The sequence below is a fragment of the Clarias gariepinus genome, chromosome 17 (assembly GCF_024256425.1).
Source record: "Clarias gariepinus isolate MV-2021 ecotype Netherlands chromosome 17, CGAR_prim_01v2, whole genome shotgun sequence".
In the NCBI taxonomy this organism is placed as follows: domain Eukaryota; kingdom Metazoa; phylum Chordata; class Actinopteri; order Siluriformes; family Clariidae; genus Clarias; species Clarias gariepinus.
The window spans coordinates 18,897,244-18,916,934 of NC_071116.1; the positions used below are offsets into that span (position 1 = coordinate 18,897,244).

The 19,691-nt window shown below is 37.6% G+C and overlaps 1 protein-coding gene across 2 annotated transcripts; it reads right to left on the reverse strand.

Annotated features, from left to right (window-relative positions):
* Positions 1-1,858: 1,858 nt before the first annotated feature.
* On the reverse strand, positions 1,859-15,388 carry lmnb1 (lamin B1). Of its 2 annotated transcripts, XM_053516087.1 has the most exons (12): positions 15,370-15,388; positions 14,662-15,046; positions 8,130-8,286; positions 7,886-8,011; positions 6,841-7,011; positions 5,817-5,942; positions 4,378-4,598; positions 4,054-4,279; positions 3,839-3,943; positions 3,575-3,694; positions 3,366-3,461; positions 1,859-3,012 (listed from the first exon to the last, which is right to left on the reverse strand). In XM_053516087.1, the coding sequence occupies exons 2-12, from the start codon at positions 15,027-15,029 to the stop codon at positions 2,965-2,967; spliced, it is 1,764 nt and encodes a 587-aa protein (XP_053372062.1). In that variant the 5' UTR covers positions 15,030-15,046; positions 15,370-15,388; the 3' UTR covers positions 1,859-2,964. The 2 variants fall into 2 exon arrangements, with proteins under 2 accessions (XP_053372062.1, XP_053372061.1); XM_053516086.1 differs by lacking the exon at positions 15,370-15,388 and having other exon boundaries at positions 14,662-15,363.
* Between the last annotated feature and the right edge of the window lie 4,303 nt (positions 15,389-19,691).

Genomic DNA, 19,691 nt, shown 5'->3' on the forward strand with positions numbered 1-19,691 from the left:
ATTTATACAGCTAATCACTTAAATGGGCATCGTCATCCACTAATCCATTAACTCCTTAGTTTTACTTCACTATAGTTTGAAGGAACTATCATTTCAATTTTACGGGTAATCCTACCACCTAAATAAGGGAATACCGTCTTTGGGTTACTAAATTAAGTTTTTATGACTGGATTAGTTTTTTTTTATTAATTCAAAAAAGAATTGAAGATTTTGTGTTATTAATGTTGTATTCAAATCTCCCAAACAGTTCAACCAGGTGTGTTAAATTTCGAATGCTAACAGATACTGCAGGTTTGTTTAAAAAAAAAAGGATTATGTCATCAGCATATAAAGATATTCTACTGTATGTTCCTGTCCCCCAATCTGAATACCTGATATGTTTCTGTGATCCTATTGCCCTGGCTAGAGGTTCTATGGCCAATATAAATACCAATGGTGAAAGAGGGCATCCCTGGCGAGTAGATCGCTCTAGCGAGAATGATTTAGAAATTGTATTATTTGTTCCAATGTTGGCTATTGGGTTAGTGTAAAGAATTTAATTTTTTTTTTTTTTAAAGTTCTGTCTAATCTCTTTGCTAAAGCTTTACAAAATATTTTTATATCTGACCCAAGAAGACTTATCGGTCTGTAGAAAGAGCATTCAATGGGAGGTTTGTCTGGTTTCAAAATTAAAGTTATTGTTGCTAGCCTTAGTGAAGGTGGAAGTGTTCCGTTTTGCTAAGATTTATTATAATTATTTGAAAGTGGGATTATTCATTTATTTTGGAATATTTGATCAAATTCAATTGGTAGGCCATCAGGGCCTGGTTTCTTACCGCTATTAATGTTTTGAATAGCCTGTGAAATATCATTCTTAACTCTAATTTTGTTTTTGCATTTTCTGTTAATGTTTGAAATTAAAATTGATCAGGGAACACATCACTTTTCTGTGAGGCTTGAGATCATTCCTATTTATATAGATGTTTATAAAATTCTTTAAAGGTATCATTAATTTAAACGACTCAAAGAACTTTTTATGCTATTGATTGTTTTATCATAGTAGGATTGTTTGAGCCATAATAAACCTTTTGCAGCATTATTAATTAGACAGTTTATTGTACTTAGCTTTATAAGTAACCAGTCTTCTTCTGATTAAGTTTGTTCTCTAATAATTTGTTTTTCTATAGTTAAAAGTTATAATTTTCAAAATGTATGCTTTAAATGCCTCCCATCTTATGCTGGCACTAGTTTCATCTTTATTTAATTCAAAATAATCACCTATTTTACATTCCAAAAATTCAACAATTTCTGGATTCTGCAACCACCACACTGGAAACCTCCAGTTGGGGAGTTTTTGAATGTGTTGTTTTCATATGTAAATTTTAAGAGATGGTGCATGGTCACTTATTACTATGTCAGTATGATGCTAATCTGTTATCTTAGATAAGTGTTCTCTAGAAACAAGAAAATCATCAAGCTGAGAACGGGATTTGGCTATACGTGAAAAACAGGAATATGCCATTTTATCAGGGTTTTTGCTCTTACCATTTTTCCACCAAATTAGTTTCTACAATATACTGATTCAATAATTTCCTGGTTTGTGCCTTATAAGTGTCAGAACCTGTAGAACGGTCAACTGTTGGGTTTAAATTACCCATTAAGGGTGGACAGTGTAAAAAAGAAAAAAAATTGGGGATTATCTTGATTCGGACCATACATACTGACCAGATTTAACCAAAGGGATAGGATACTCCCTTGGACAATTGCATATCTTCCTGCTGGGTCTTGAATTTTTTTTTTATTAATTTAAAGTGGTATCTTTCTATTAAACAAAAATTTAAAATACAGTTTAAGAAAAAGAAAAGGCATACAGGCTAGATAGAAAATACAACAAAATTTTATTTTGACTTACAAACTGTAAAGGTTTAGAGCAAAAGCATGCAAGTGACATGAAAGACAACCCACAATTCTACTCAAGGTTAAGATACTCAAAATAAAAGCATAAGACTATTCATAGTTAGATAAGATGGACAAACTGGCATAAAATAATGATCACATCCACCCAAGGCTAATTCTTAAGAGGGAATTGGATATAAACGAACCCATTATGCCCTGCTGCTTTAGTGTCTCACCATGAGAGATGGTGTGTAGCCAAATTACAGACTGCTTCCATAAACTGCTGTAAATTACAGTAGCTCAAGAACATTACACATCTCATGCTTCTTAATCTTGTCAGTTAAACATATTTGCATGAGTGCATTTTTCCTCAGTGCAAGACAGAAGACTGGTATTTTTAAAAATGGGGGAAAAACTGACACTGCACATGATTAATCAAGAGTCAAAAGAAAGTCTAATGAAGCCTCTTTGACTTGAAACAAATGTGACTATACTGCCACCTTGTGGCGCATTGCCGTTTTAACAGTCCTGGATCTTAAACAATAGGATATATCCAATAACCCTCCATTTTCAAAATGGTGTTTGAAACAGCAGTCTGTTTTTACCCTTCCCTGTGTGAATTTAGTCTACATTGCATTATACACAACAACGTGGCTGACTAAAAACTACAAAACTAGTATAAAATTATAACTTTTCTATAAAGATACCCTTAAAATGCTATGTTTAAAAAAAAAAAAAAAAAAAAAAAAAAAAGAGAAATAAGGTAAAAATCACAGCACCTGGAGGACTTGGTAATTTTGCAAAAAGCTGCCTACTTGTCACAGAGCTCTCAGTCTCACTACATTCCCCCACTGATCACTAGATTTTGGTTCATAGAAAGAAAACTGAAGCTTTTTTTTGTGAATTCACATACAAAAAATAGAAATGTACCAAAAAGGAATAAAATCCATTAAAACTAAAAAAAAAAAAAAAAATTCACTTATTTTATCATACACAAGTGATACAAAAATAGTTCTGAGGTGGTTGTAGAGTTGGCAGCTGAACCTTGCTGTAGTGGAAGAGTTAGGTGGTGTGTAGTGTCTCCTGATCTTACATGATCAAGCAACCTCTCTTGGCACCGTCTCTTGGTGGTTCTCCCTGTCAAGGCATTAGGGAGAAAAGATTAGTATACTGGAAAGTAGGGCCAAGTACAAGAGGTCCAACATGGAAAGCAATAGAACTGAACAAGAAAGACGCGAAGCAGTGCAAATCACACCATTCTTAAACAAAAACTAAAATCTTTTATCACTATTGGGGGAACAAAAGGCAATCATAAAATTGGTTGTTCATCTTGGCTTGTTTAATTTCACCAGAATTAAGATTTTTTTTTTAATATATTTTAAACCACTGAACTGAGATTTTATTTATTTATTTTTTTTACAAAATGTTCCTGTGTGCATGCTCTTGTCCATGACTGTAGTTTGGTCATCACGGCAGATACCGAATCTCACCTGCTGAAGAAAGAATTCTTCCTCAATGGCCTCCACTCCATCATCCTCCTCTTCTACTGTGGCTGTCTGGAACACTGTACTTCTTACAGCGACTTCCTGCAAACACCATGGCACAGAGACTGACTATACAGTGGCCACTACTGGCATTACATTTTACAAACCAAACACTAGCAAGCAGGGCATTTTTCCTTAAAATTGTAATTTCTTACCTCTCCCTCAGGGTTGGTCAGGACCACCTTGATGTTCTCACCAGTGCCCCAGGAGCTCTGGGTCTTCCAGATGAGGTCAGTGGGAGGGTTGGAGCTCACACCTGCATTAGATGCCCAGATCTACGATAGACAGACAACACTGCACTTAAAAATCTAGCCAGCAATTTCCAGAAGTGATCGTTTAGTACAACTCGGAGGAAATCATTAGTAAAGTAACACATCTACAGCACTACTGTTAGAAGTTAAAGCCAATCAATCACTTACAGAGACTTTCTGTCCAGCTTTCAGGACATATTTGGGAGTGAACTTGTAGGTAGCAGAAGTTTCTCCAATAATTCTAGTCAGTTCAAACCCAACCATTGCCTGGTCCTAAAAAAAAAAAAAAAAAGAGGAAAAAAAAGGGCATGAATCTTTCATAAGTCACAAAATGCACTTTTAATTAAATTTATTTAGATAAGTTTACCCTTGTGCCCCCTGACCTGATCAGAGTTGTTGTGCAGTCGGATGAACTTGCCATCTACGTCAAGCTCATCGATGCAAACGTTGCCAGTGGCAGAAGCTGAGTGGGCGATGCTGACACTGCTGCTTGCTTCAGACTCCTCCACATCTACACGCTTCCTCTTCCCACGTGTGGTGCGAACGCTGCGGCTGGACGAGGCCCGAGACACAGTCACACGAGACGAGGGGCTGGGAGAAAGCTTTAACCTAAAGAAAAGAGGGTCAAAGTAAACAGACCATGTTGAAACCATGTTGAATTAGCATCTCAAAGTCTGTGCACAAACATAAGTGCATGCGAGTTTTACCTCTCCTCCTCGCCCTCCAGAAGCTTCCTGTAGGCATTGATCTCCATGTCCAGGGCCAGTTTGACATCCAGCAACTGTTCGTACTCATCTAGCTGCTGCTGCATCTTGGCTCGGATCTCAGCGATCTCGCGCTCTTTTTCAGCCAGCATCCTGCGACTTATATCCTTCTCTTGAGCCAGGGCAGCCTCCAGTTCATTGATGCGATCCTGCCAGCCTCGTGTCTACTCAAAACAAAGACATGAGCATGTATAAAAACACAGCAATATGGGAAAAAAAAAAAAAAAAAGTACACACAGAAAAAGATTTGTCATCTAAAATTCATACCCTGTAAACAGTGGTCATATGCAGCCTGCCTGCAAACACCCTCCTTTTCCATCTTTCACCTAGTTTACTTGGCCACAATGTTGTTCTCTCCACTCTTCTGTTTACCTGCTTTAGTTTTTCTGTCCCTACTGTACATCTGCTCTCTCTCCTGCCTCTCTTCCCTGCCTAGCACAAAAAACTCTGCACTGCTGAAGCACATTACAGTCATTAGGCAGGTTTGTATATTAAACCTGTCAAGTTTCAATACAAATAACTTTTATCTAAACCCCCCCCCCCACACTCAAAAAGCAACATTTGGTTTACAAGTTGCTTATTATGGATAAGTGGCAGCGCTGTCCTGATTCTAGTCGGAGCCAACTGCAGGATCAGAAAGGAGGAAATGTAGTCTAAGGGAAAAATCAGTAAATGCAAATATTGCAAACTCGAGACGTTTAATATTGTTTGATTTCAAGTCTAGTAACACAATCATATTACATATTGTTTTTAAGCTTGAATCCCCAGCTTACCCTAAACATTGTATATAAAAATAAGAGAAACATTTGCACCAATATGAAAATGCTTAAAAAATAAATAAATAAATAAAATACTACACAGTCACCCATTTTCTGTCACAATTTCAACCCAGCAAGCGCAAAAAAAAAAAAAAAAAAAAAAAAAAAAAAGGTCATTTGTGTATTTATGTCACAGTTTGGGTTAGTGTTCGGCCCAAAAGGTATAGTTATAACATAACTACTCAATAGTAGTAGGTTATCATTTCCATACCATTTAAAAATACATAAGTATAAAAGGTGAATTTCTTTTTGGGCATTGTCTAATCTTTTATTTCGAAGATAAATAAAACCTTTGTGAATTTAACTGTAACTGCACCAGCTGTGCATACTAAACAGGAAGTAGTAATACAAGTTGCAAAAAAGCAAGACACTGCTGCGCACTTTGCTTCAACACTGTTGGGTACAATCAAACAGATTTCACAACATTGTCTCACCGTTCATTAAAAGATCATCATCATTTTATTTACTTAAAACTAAATGAATAAATAAAATAATTCCATCAATATAATGTAGGGTCCAATATCCCAGCTGAATCAGGAGTAGGGAGTGAGATGGAATACATACCTCCTTCTGCATGCTTGCCAGCTGAGCCGCCAGACTCTCGACCCTCAAAGCAGACTCCTTCAGTTCTTCCCGTGCCAAGCTTGCTGAACTGCTGTTCATCTCTGAAGACAGGCGTATGTTCTCCATCTAAAACGTACACAGCAGAACCTGATATGATCAGAGTGTGGAAAGGACGTTCGAACTTAATGCAAAGAGGAACTAACAGTGTCTAAGAGGCTGGAAGGAAGTGCAACACTGGCTGTGCAGATGCTGAGAGAGGTGTTAAAACAAGAACAAAAAGTACAGGGCAAAAAAAAAAAAAAAAAAATTACAACATAAAACATTTACCAAATGTAAAAATAACAACACAGAAAATATAACATGATTCATCAGTGCATAAGCTCCAGTGTTTTCATGCACTACAAAAATGTTCTTTTCTTGCTTTCTTAACAGATTTAAAAGCTCTCTCATTTTAAATGCCAGAATGAGTAATCACTGTAGGACCAGATTTATTACATGTTTACAAAATACATATGGTAGGGTGGGGTGGGTGTGTGTGTGTTAGTGAAAGGGAATGGCCCTAAAAAGGTAGAAATGCTTTCAGTACTCATCACTTCTGCTCATGCAGGCATTGTGTAACATTCTGGACATCCTTTATTGCATTCAGCAAAAATTTCCCAAACCTCACTATAAATCTACTCCTTGCTACATCATCACATCATAGGAATTTTTAAGATGCTCACAAAAATATTTGAACTGTGTGACTAAAGCAGAAGGTTTCATTTGCACATCACTCACAACAACTTTGGAAATAATTAAAACCTGATGAATTACACGATGTATAAAAACTGTATGTTAGTTTATTTATGGATGCAAAACCTCATGCAACTTGCTTTAATAAATCCTACACAGATCTTTAAACAATCCAATGACTGCCCAAACTCAGATTTTTTTTTTTTTTATTCTGTTTAAAAGTCACAATCGCACACGTTTATAAGCAACTGAACTGGTGCCTTTTAATATGATCAGAATGAGTAAACCTCACCTTGGCCAGGTAGGTCTGCTCCATCTCTTCCTTGTAGTGTTTGACTTGCTCGTCATGCTGCTGCCTCATATCCGCCAGTGCCTCAGCCAGCTTAAACTCGTACTCCTTTTGATGGCCAGAGTCCACTTCCACCAGACGGGTCTCGTGCCTGCGCCGGGTGTCCTTAATTTCCTGCAAGTTAAACAAGCAGAAAGGAGTGTTTGTGCGTTGTGAATCTTTTACAGTGTATATTTACAATGCTATAAAATGCCATCGTAAATCGAGTAAAAGCGAGGCAAGGAACAACAGAGTGATGCATGGCTTTTCTAAAACATGCATGCCTTGCCACCCATGACACAATGTATTCCTTTACACTGTCAGAGCAGCTTCATTTCCCCTAAAGTGGAAGACTCAAGATCTAAACAGAGAATATGCATCTTATTTTTTTCCCCCCCTTCCTTCCAAATTTGCCTACACCTACGAGTCGACACTCGATAATGCAAGAACTTAAGCAGGATTTGGCTGGTCTGGCATCTTCTCAATTGCGCTTTAATAAAAAAATAATAATAATAATACACAGGAAACAAAAATTTCATGTTCTTTAGAAGCTGACTCACGCAAAGCAATTGTAGCCCACCCCAGGTAGGAAAGAACATGACCCATCATTCAAACTCATCTCTGAGAACAAAATGTATGCATGTATTTATTTATTTATTTAACTACAGCTGCATGGTTATTAGTCAGCAGGTGCCATCATTCAACCAGCTTTTATGCAGCCTTCAACAGTGTGGGGGTGGTTTCAAACTTAACTCCTTTTAATGCATTTTGGTTGATGTTATCAGTCTGCAGCAAAGCACATTTCCTGGACCACGAGCACACAAAGTTGCTGCTACTTTACTACTATTCATACTGATAAGAGAAGACGACATCATATTACAAAGCAATCGAATTAGGATTCTTGATTTAGCATCAGCTCAGATTTGACTGGAAAAAAAAAAACTGGAAAACTTATTACAAAATAAATGATGCTAAGAAATAAAATCCATGAGTGTAGACCATCATTTACCTCCTCAAACATGTTTTTGCGGAAGTCAAGCTCCTCTACCAGGCTCTGGCAGCGGTTCTCCACGTCCACCCTCAGCAGAGTCTCTTCTCCTAGCTGCTTCTTAGCAGAGACCAGTCCGGCCTCCAGCTAAACATTACAAATGGGAAAGTTCCATTAGCAAGGAGCTTGGGTCATTATTTTAATGGCAAAAATAAATAACATTCCAATGGTTTAAAAAATAAAACGTTTAAGAGGAATGGTGTACCTCCTGTATCTGGGCTTGCAGATCTGCTAGCATTGCTTCCAAGCCTTTCTTCTCAGAGTAGGCTGTGGCCAGACTGGCCTCCTTAGTGTTCAATAGTGCCTCAACATCCTTCAGCCTGGCCTGAGAGTTAGCCAGGTCAGTGTCCTTTTTAGTGTAGCTGCAAACACAAACATAAGACATGTAATCAGTTTCTGAAAAAATAAGAGCACATTTTGCTAAACAAAACCAAAAGTGGCAGAATGGAAGAGTTTCTAAGGTTAAGTAAAAGCACCTGGTCAGAAGTGAAGGGCTGAGAATTTACAAGAAATTACCAAGGCACACTATCAAGATCGATTCTGATTGTATAAAGTTTTACTCATAGATCACATTTAATTTTCGGCATAAAAAAACAAAAAAAACAAACACTTTTTGTCTATTATTTGGTCTTATTAGCATATTTTCTCACTACAAGGTAAACAATGACCTACAGACAACCTAAAGATAAGAACCAGTACTCACAATTAAACATATTTAGCTGTTCAAGCAAAATAATCAATCATACAAGCTGGTTATGAAGAGAGAAAAATAAAAGAAACTCGAATAAAACATTAAATGTCATAATTTATTAAAGAGAACTTCCCTGACTAATAGGTGATCTGTCCAACTGTGTGTTTGACAGAGGCATCTATTCACACAACACAAGGACAGCTTTCTCATTCCAGACTAGTAGTTTGTATGAGAACTCTTTTCATTCACATAACTTCTCATACACAGGCAGGAAATGAGATTCTTCACCACATATTTGTGGCACTCTTCTCTGAATGGCTCACAGGGACACACACCAGATCATACAACACCAGATTTAGATATTACAGGATTTTCTAATGTAACTGTTGTTTATGCATAAACAATAAAAAAAAATAATAATAATAAAAAGAAGAAACATGATTTAGAGCAAAGCAGACTTTTTTTTAAACTATTCCAAAAAATATGCATGATCATATGCAACCTGTGGTTTTTGTATTTATTTACACTTTTATGGAAAACAGACTTGGCCGGTTTATGTTTCTGCATCTGACTCTAAGGTGGACATGTCTGTCCTCTGAAACAGCATGTGTGCAACCAGACACATTTTTGCTCGCGCCATCATCTTGGTTAACGCACATCATATTTGTGTGACGACAAATACAGTCTGCTGTATTTTTCAAGGTCCAGAAGGATGAAAGCCAGAAACCTTTCTTTAGCTGTTCCTATGACATCCCTACGCTGCCAGTGCCAACTGACGTCAGTGTCCTACACGTGAGCAGAGGCAAAAAGTCACATGAAATCTGACCTGACCGTCCTCATTCAAATTACCTGATCACGTATCAGATATACATTTGCTCTCTTGGACCATATACAAAAGTGTGTCAGATTCAAATTTCACATTTGTCTGGGTTCAGACAGCCAAAAAATAAATAAAAAAATAAAAAACGCAAAACACTTCAGGCTGGTAACATAAATGTAGCCTTATATACGTGGACTGGTGTGTCTGTGTCGCTTTGCAATTACACCACCAAACCGCTGGTTGGCTGTGGGGTTTGTATGTCATTAAGTCTTCGTCAACAACGTACACACAATGACAGATGAAACTGAGTAGAGACTATTGGTGAATTACTGCAACAAAAGACAGAGAAGCAACCACCTTTAACTGGATTCAAAAATGGAAACATTGACGGCAGCAGAAATGTGATGCTAGGAGGTGTATCAATTACAGTTATAGCAGACGTATAGTTACATTTCGGGGAAGGTGCACATCAGGGTACCCTGTAGGGCAAGCGCCTTTGCAAGATCTTTGATGTAGTCTTTGAACAGAAGCATAAATCATGCTTCATGCTTGAGGACCAACGATTATGAAAATAAATATAGGATTATAGTGTTGGAAATTGGTAAGATTTTGGGGATTATCTGCATTTACATTATTTCCTAAGGAAAATTCTTTTTCGCAATATAAATTTTTACCTTAAGAACTCTGCATAAATTTGTATGCTGTGGTACCACTATACTGGGAACCAAATTCACAAAATTGGATCAGTAATCAAGAGCCCTTACTGCTTAGCCACCATTGTAAAGGTCTGTAGCAATATTGCGAGAGCCACTGTTATAAATCAACAACATCTAAGCATTTATGAAATTAACACTGCTTTGGTACACTTTTTTTGGCACGAGCATCTTGGTATATCAAAAACATGAAACGGATGTACACAACAAACCTGCAATGGTATTTTAACAGCTTTCGGGCTACAGCCAGATCACAGCTTAGGGGCCTCAAACACTGGACTAACCACGACAGATTATGAAACATGCTCGTGTCAGATAGAGATCTCAGCACATGACTGGTAATTGGTTTCACCAACCTGCTAAGACTTTAGAGGACTGACCTGAGAAGCTAACAGACATTGATTTTAGTGTGACTGTGTGAACACTGGGTGTACACACACATTGCGGCTTACCACGAGATAGAGATAGATAAAGACTTAAAAAAAAAAAAAAAAAAAAAAAAAGTAACTAGAGCCAAAACCTCATTGCTAGAAAGTGGGCAGAGCGCTCAAACATACTTTCATGCTATTAATACATGAAATTGACAATTTTAAAAAACTCTGTTGCTTAATTGTATAAAAAAATTAAAAATTTGCTTAAAAAGGCATATTCTCCAGACATTAATATCTGCCCAAACTCAAAGAATTAATACTTTTCTCTTAAAAACCAACTACCCTGCGCATCTTAGTGTTTTTCCACAGAAGCACTTTTCATAAGACAGATATTATTATTATTATTATTATTATTATTTCAGTTAAGACCTGCAGGATTGTTTGCCCAAAACTAGTGACCAGGCTTGATTCAGTGGCACGTTGCACCAAAGTGCCTGTACACATTCCCATAAAGATTCTTCAAATGCTTCTCTGAAGAAACCCTTAAGGGTTCTATGTATAAACTTACAGTGCACTTCAGGGCATTTTTCTTTCAGAAAATGGTTCCAAGAAAATTTAATTGTCCCATAACTTTTTTTTATTTGGTGAATGCAAACTTTTTTTAAACTAAGCCACATGAGTATTTTATTAGAGAATACTCTCTCTCTTGGAGACCTAATGATTTCATATCCCTCTAATCTACGCATGTTGCACAGGGCTCCATTTTTACTGCACACTCAAAAGGGCAAGTGTGATTGCCTAGGTCAAGCCATTTCACCCACACCATTTTGTGGCACCAAGTACGATTAGCTAACCATGCCAAAAAATAAAAATAAATAATTCAAAAAATGGGCCAAGCACAGATTCAAATCATCTTGGTATTAGCCATGCTTACATCAAAATTCCTTGGGAATGGTTTACAAATGACTCAAGTTAATTGTCTTGCTCTGCTCAGAATCTTTGGCCCTACAGAGAAAAAGAGGGTGTGGTATCATCCAAAGGAATTAGTGTAAGTAGAGGAGAAAGGGAAAACCTAGCATAGACTTTCACAACAACTTCACCGTATCAAAGCCTTCGCAGCTTGTTGCTTGCTTGCGAAAATGGTCACTTACCAACAGACAACTCTAAGCATCAACTCCAGAATGATTTGGGTAGCAAATGGATCCTCACTGTTCAACCAGGACAAAGGGACATTTCAGTAAGAAATAGACAACTGACTTAGCTAGCAGACCCATAACATACATAGACCCACAGCTGTTGTGTCACTCAAACTTCTGTGACATCATGGCCAAAAAATAAAAAATAAACTGTCTTCAGCAACCATATGGAAAATCTCTGCTAATGTAAACTCCTAAGCTTTTTGCACACACTAAATCCAGATGTTGGGTTCTCCATCCGTTAACCATTGTATTTTAAACATGCTCATCTGAGATGAATAATGTATTTAGAGAGAACCACTACCCCCTTCACCCCCTTCTCACACACCCTCTTCTAAGGAGAGCACAGCACGTGTGCACATCCGTGTGCTGCAAATAAAGGGAGTCTGTCTGACTTTCTTAGGAACAGATGGTAGGAGGGTGCTTTTTGTTTCCGTCAATCAACTGATTTACTCTCAAACCAGTTTATGTTATTCAGCCAATACACCTTCTCTGGTGCGGAAAAAAAAGGAAGTACTAAGACTAGCATACATGGCTTTCATTTTCAAAATTCTTCCAAAGACACAATTCACTTGGAATTTCCTGTAGCAACGCAGACAAAAAAAATAGTTTTATAGGCACATTTCCAGCGTCACTCTTATGCTCTACTAAGGCCAATGTAGATGAAAAACACACTGTGGGGATGGCCTGATTACAGGGGAGACGATTACAAACACACATTTCGAAGCAGGACACTTTTTTTATTTATATATAAAGTAGTTCTAGAATAATAAAAACATTGGAAATCGCTACAAAAATTATAAAAGGACAGTATATAAAAAAAAAAAATAAAACCCTACAAACAAAACTGTTTAGAAACTTCCTTTCGTCAAGCAACAGATTTAATGATCTAATGAATGGCATTTCCTAAAGGTGGAGGAAGCTGACATTCGACATTTGGTGAAGCTCCACTCAGACATATTGGTCATGACAGAACGACCAGCTGAACAGAAAAAATGGTCTTAATCCCACTAACTGAATTGTTTTACTTATATGATGTGTCAATTTTTTTTTTAAATAAATAAATAAATACTAGCTGTGATTTCATATGCATCAATATAAACCTGGCATATTAGGGTCACAAAGCTTGTAAACTATATGCACCACGCATAACATTAATTATACTGGAATCTTTGAGGAAAACGTTACTAAACATTAATAACTGGCATCACTAATGTAACTGACAAATTTAGTTTAACCAGTGTGCACCGAGAAGTGAATTTGTGAGCAAAATTGATCCAAGAATGTTTACTGCCCTTTGTATACATGCCAAGGGATGTGTGTTGATTTCAAAGGGGTATTCTGCAATCATAAGTGTTGATGCACTGCCCTCAAGCTTCAGGACTTCGTTTTACACCATGTAGTTGGTTTCTCAGATACATACAAATGTAACTGAAATGGGTATACATTTTATCTGTTACCTAATCAATTATTTGCTCTAAACCTAATTAGGTAAAATATAGTTTAAGTACTCTTCAGGTCAGGTGATTTCTTGGGAATTACAACTGACTAATGCAAGTGAAAAGGTTAAATGTTTGTTTTATAGTAAATTATTATTATTTTTTTAATAGGCTTTGCATTTAGTGTTAATATCTTAACTGGCAATTGAATAAATGAACTTAAACCAAACTATAAAAACACCAAGAATGACCAGAAAGCTGCCACCACTGATGAGCTGAAGATTTTAACTCTAAGATGTCAGCAATTAATTAGTTTCTTTTTTAAACCTTAAGAAAAGGTCTTGTACATTCCAACAAACGGCATGCAAGTAAACAAATGCAATCAGCAATGATAAAAGAAGTGGATGTACAAAAACAACCTGCTAACATCGAGATACGATAGTGTCTGTGGCTAATTAGAGGGAAGCAGTGTGTAATGAGTGGTCTCAGACCAACTTCCAAGACATTTACAGGAAAGATTAGTGCATAAGCCAAGCCTACTACTGACTCTAACCCGTGACCGACCGCACTGTCTAAACACGAAGCTGCTAAACTCCAAATACAAATATGCAAAAGGAAAACATTTCAGCAGCAACTACAACAGCTTGAAAACAGCACTGATTTAGATTTCTTAATCCTTGTAGAGGACTAGAGTAAAACATACACAAACAATTCTCATACCAGTAGGTGTGCGTTATCAGGATTAACAGTGTAATCACCTTATTATGACAATTGATATAACAGCACTGTGTTTATTTATGGGTCAAAACAACCCAAAACTGTGATAAAATTCTGCAGTAAGTAATGCACCAAAAAAAGTGGGCTACATTTTGCCCAAACAGTATTCACAGAAAATAAGCCAAGCACGTTTAGTATGTCCGCACTTCAAGTTTATACGTAACCAAAGACCTGGAAAAAAAATCCACACGGATTAAAAAAATAATAATAATAAAAACAGAACCAAAAACCACGTGTCAGGAACTTTAGATTCTTTCGTTTAAAGTTATCTTTCCAGTCCAGCTAGCTTGAGGCTGTAGGTAGTTTTTCCCCCCCATCCCCCATAGCCAATAAAGGTGTGGCGCTTGGAAATGTCCAAACTTCACCCGAGCACCGAGTTATGTAATCGTTATCCGGTGAAAGTATTAAATAACGCCTGTGTACAAATAGCAGAATAAATCACTGACACACAGATTAAATTCAGCCCCATTTTCTCTATAACTGCTCTGCAAGTGTGGGGTGACAGCAGTGGGAATACTGCTAGCTTTTCACTTCAACTCCGCTGTCACTCCAGCCCTGAACAGACTCCTGCATACAGTGAGACTGTACACTTGTATCCGCTGAGCGGCCATTCCTGATCAGCTACAAATGGCGGGCCATTTTGAAACAATGTCCTGAGCACGAGGGAGGAAATTGTATTCATTGATTAAAATCACGCGCACAAGTTCGAACTTAAAGTAACGGCACTCACTTCTGCAGCAGTTGTTCATGCTCGGTTCGGAGTTTTCCCAGCTCGATCTGCAGCCTGGCCCGCTCTTTAGCCGTGTCGTCCAGAGAGCGCCGCGCGTCCGCCAGCTCATTCTCATAGAGAGACTTGAGGCCGGTCAGCTCCCGGCTTCTCACCTCCTCCTTCTCAGAAATCTTCAGGTGAAGAACGCTGTTCTCAGACTCGAGACTCCGGACTTTGTCGATGTAAACGGCGAGGCGGTCGTTGAGGTGGCTGAGCTCCTCTTTCTCCTGCAGCCTGGTGATCCTCGTGGGGCTCAGAGGAGTGCCTGCGCCGGTGCTCGCGCGCGTGCTTATTCTCTGGCCGGCCGGGGTGGAAGTGGCGGTCGCCATGGTAAACTAAAAAACAGCTGGAATAAAAGTAAAGTAAAATATCCTTAGGTTTTTAGTCGGAATATATGAATTATCTAGACAACGGAATTAGCTTGCTAAATATTTCGGCTAGCACCGCGACGTGAAAACGATTAGGACTACGCTTTTAAAAATATATACAGCCAAGTGGTCGATAAACAGATAAATAGATAAAGGCCCAAAGCAGGATAAATTAGTTTAAATAATTACGCAGAAACGTGAAGTTAACATTAAACCATTCTATATCACCCCCAGCACCTGAAAGACGCCGAAGCTAACGGAAGAAAGGGGTAATTGAAGCCGCAAAAGCTCACGCGAATACCTTACTTTGTGTTCCAAACGAATGAAAGAATAGGGTTGACTAATATGGCCGCTTATCAGTATGCGACGGCCACGTGACCCAGGCAGACCAATCACAAATCCCGACGCAGCCCAACGTTTTCAACTGAGAGCTGAGACAAAATTCAAATTATTTGGAATGCAGTTTGCATTGTGCCAATAACACGAGCTGCAGCGCGTGCTACACAGACCTAGACTTGCATCCATCACACACATACACTATGATTTATTACTGATTATTGACTTGGAATGCAAGTGTTCAAGTTAACTCTTAAAAAAGAGAATGCGAATTTTTATTTTTGTTTCTTATTGCAAATTGTGTCACTTATTTTGTCTCTTAATTTGATCATCTCTAAGTTATTTCAGCTTATTTTATTTAAGATATTTTTAACGTTGTATAATGAAGTCGACTTTAATGCATGTTAATAATAATAATAATAATAATAATAACTGGACTGGTTTCCCACAGACTGATCCTGAGACAAAACTGTAACTCACATTCAGTCTATTTTGCACTGCTTTATTCACTATGCACCATCCGTTTCTTAATAATTTTGTGTTGTATATATACTGTATCACACAGACATTCATATATGTACATATGCATATCGTGTGAAGCATGTTATCTTCTTGACATGTCTTTCTCCACTGCACAATGTTTGCACAGTTGTACTGTATATTGCCTGTATATTACTTCTATACATAAAACACTCCCACCCCTGTACATATTGTATAACATTAAGTGACCTATTTACAATAAATAACAACTGAAGTGAATGATTGTATGGGTATACCTTCATTCACTTCAGTTGTTATTTATTGTAAATGTAGTATATAACTGCATCTTATTGACTTTGTACATGTACTTTACACAATGATAATGAAGTTTGATCTAATCTAATCTATGCTAATCTAACACCCACTATTTCTGTGTATTCTTCATGAAACGTCGCTTTGCCTATAAACCCCAAGATTAATCTGCAGCATACACTGGTGTGAAAAGAAATAAAGGAATTAGCTTTTTGAGATCTTTTAGTGTGATTCACTTTGTCAGACAAGTTCTATTTACAGTAAGTGATTTCTTAATTCAAAAGGTCTGGGAGTAATCAGGCCGCTTTGTGGCCAGTGAAATTTAACTTAATTTTCCAAAAAACACAGTTCATTCATGATTTAGCAAGGGGGGCATTTACTTTTTCACATACGGCTTTTTCCTGTAATAAATTAAATCACCATTTACAAGCTGTATATTGTATTTACTTGGGTTATCTCTGTTAAAATGAGTTTAATGATCTGAATCGTTTAAGGGTACTTTGCAAAAAAAAATAATTATTATAATTTAGGAAGGGATAAATACGTTTTCATGGCACTGTATGTTGCAATTATAAGATTAAGGAGCCTAATCATGGTGGAACAGTTGTCCTGCACCTCCAGGGTTAGGGGTTTGAATCTTGCGTCTGGTCTGTGTGCATGGAGCTCTCACCATGCTTGGTGAGTACTCTGGTTTTCCCTATAGTCCAACAGGGTTGTGTTGTAGGCGGAGTTTCCTAATTGCCCATAGTGGGATTGTGCTGCTGTTGTGCTTGGAAGAAGTTGGACGGGGTAAGCAGTAATAACCGATGGTGTGAAACATGATAATGGTGCCAACAACTGTTCAGTGTGATGGCTTGAATGAAAAGTCTGCTTGTATTTGCGATGCCACATATTTAGAAAATCATTAGCTTTATTAATCATGGAATAATCCAGCTAAGCTCTTTATTTGACAAATGTGCAGCATTTCAAATGAAAAAGTTTTACTCAAGGTTTCAAAGTCTAAAGCTCATCCTTGTAACTACTTTTAAATCAATAGAAATGTTAGAAAAACAACATAACAGCATGTCTAGTTATGTTCTGCTTATTATTTTTTTTTTGATGGTATTTTTTTTTATAAGACAGCTAAACTGCTTTGAAATGTTGTGTGATGATCAATGCACACAGTTACACACAATAGTAGTAACCATTTCACTTTCTCTCTCTGAGTTCAGCTGTATCTGTCATCACTGTGTGGTCCACCTGCCCCCAAACCAACATACCAGTCAATCCTGGGTAATTGCTACATACTAAATGTGCGATTCTTCTACAAAAGCTGCTCTGCAAGAAGAAGAATATATATTTTCAAGCTAAAAGATACTGTGTGACATGAATTATTTCTTGGTTACATTTTCAGTGTACATACATCAAAATTTACACAAACACTCACTCACTCACTCACTCACTCACTCATCTTCTATACCACTTTATCCTGTATTCAGGGTCGCGGGGACCTGGAGCCTATCCCAGGAGGCTTAGGGCACAAGGCGGGGTACACCCTGGACAGGGTGCCAATCCATCGCAGGATTTACACAAACAGTATGGCATAAAATTATATTATACTCGGAAATTCACAAGTTCAAACCACTGCACCGCCAGGCTGCCACTTCTGGCTCTTAACCCTTAACTGATAAATGTAAGTTACTTTTAATAAGCATGTCTACTCATGTAAATGAACATCATACATAGAGGTCTTGCAGGTCAGACCGCAAACTTCTGGTATGTTTTGTCAATAAACATGACACAGAAACACTAACGTTTAAAATGAAAGAATCATTTGACTTTGTAATAACTTTCAAAGATAGAATTCTGTGAATTTTTGTCAGTCCAATGTCTACAAATATATTTCCTAAAATGGTAATTGTCATTCTGTTAAAAAAATAAAAAGAAACTAATTTACTGCAGTATGCACACATGATGTGTGTAACTATTAGTATCCTAAAAGATATGGTCAGAAAAGTATACAAAGACATGAGAGGCTTCACACTGTATATCCTGGGTGGAGCTTCTGAGGCAGAGACTAATAATACACACAGCCACAGGAAAAGAAAAGAGAGAGGCCAGTATGGAATGTCACCGGGTTGCATTGCAGTTAGGTCATAAAATGTTCTTATCGATTATGAAAACTACAGTGCAATTCTTTCTTCTAAAGAAAAAATCCAGATAATTTTACTGAAGGCGATCACTTTTTAGAAGGTCTATTTTAAAATGATCAGGGAATACAGTAAACTGGGACGTCCATCTAATTTGGACCTAGGACTGCTTCCCAGTTGGTCCTTTTTTTTTGGTGGGGGGGGGGGGGGGGGGGGGCAGGTTGGAAACAAAAAAACATTAAATGTTGAGGGAATGTCTTCGTTTTATAGTTTAGATGTGTCTACATGCTACTTTAGAAAATCCTCTTAAGCAGATATCTAATGCACAACAATCCTAAACATGAATCCTGAATCTGATTGATTTGAGGGTTTTGATAAACTTTGTGTAACATGGATTTGACCATAACTCCCATTGTACTCCAAACGGGATGAAACCAATGCACTTCTTCAAATGTGTTACTATTTCAGTTCATTCACTCACTCACCCTCCATACCACTTTATTCTGTATTCAGGGTCACAGAGTCTATCCCAGGAAACTTAGGACATGAGGCGGGGTACACCCTGTCCAGGGTGCCAATCACAGGGCACACACTACAGGCAATTTGGAAACACCAATTAACCTAACCTACATGTCTTTGGACTGTGGGACCGAGGGGTGAACATGTAAACTCCATGCACACAGAGATGGTAATTGAGCCTGGCCAGGAATCGAACCCGGATTCTAGAGGTGCAAGGTGAAAGTGCCAACCACTACACCACCGTGCCGCCTGCAGTTCATTCAATATACTCCAAATAAGACTAAGTAGATTACAAAAGGCGACTTTGTACCATGAAAAGTAGTACTTGTTTTGTTTAATTTATTAAATATGGAGGAAAAATGAAACAACAGTTTAAAGCTAATTTACATTGCTTTTCCTTCACTTCCTCTTTTTACTCGACCGTTACAAAGTAGTCAGGGGAAGTACCTTTGTGGAAATGACTAAATATTCAATATAATTTTAAAAAGTAGGTATTGTCATTTCTTTCATTGTATTTGTTGGTAAAGTTATTACGTTTTGCTGATGGGCCCAGATATATAATATTAACCAGATTATACAGTACAAAGCAAGCTGGCACCACAGCATACATACTGTATAACATTATAGTTCCTTTACAAGTGGTTGGTTTGATTATGATACATCCTCTACTTAATGCCAACTGCATAAGATAGTTAACACCTAGAGCAGGGCTGTACAAAAAGGGCCAGCTTTCAGCGCAGTTTGTAACACGCGCACACACACTTACACACACACACACACACACACACACACACACACACAGTGCCTAGCAATTAACAGATTTCGAGTTGACGCAGAAGAAAATCTC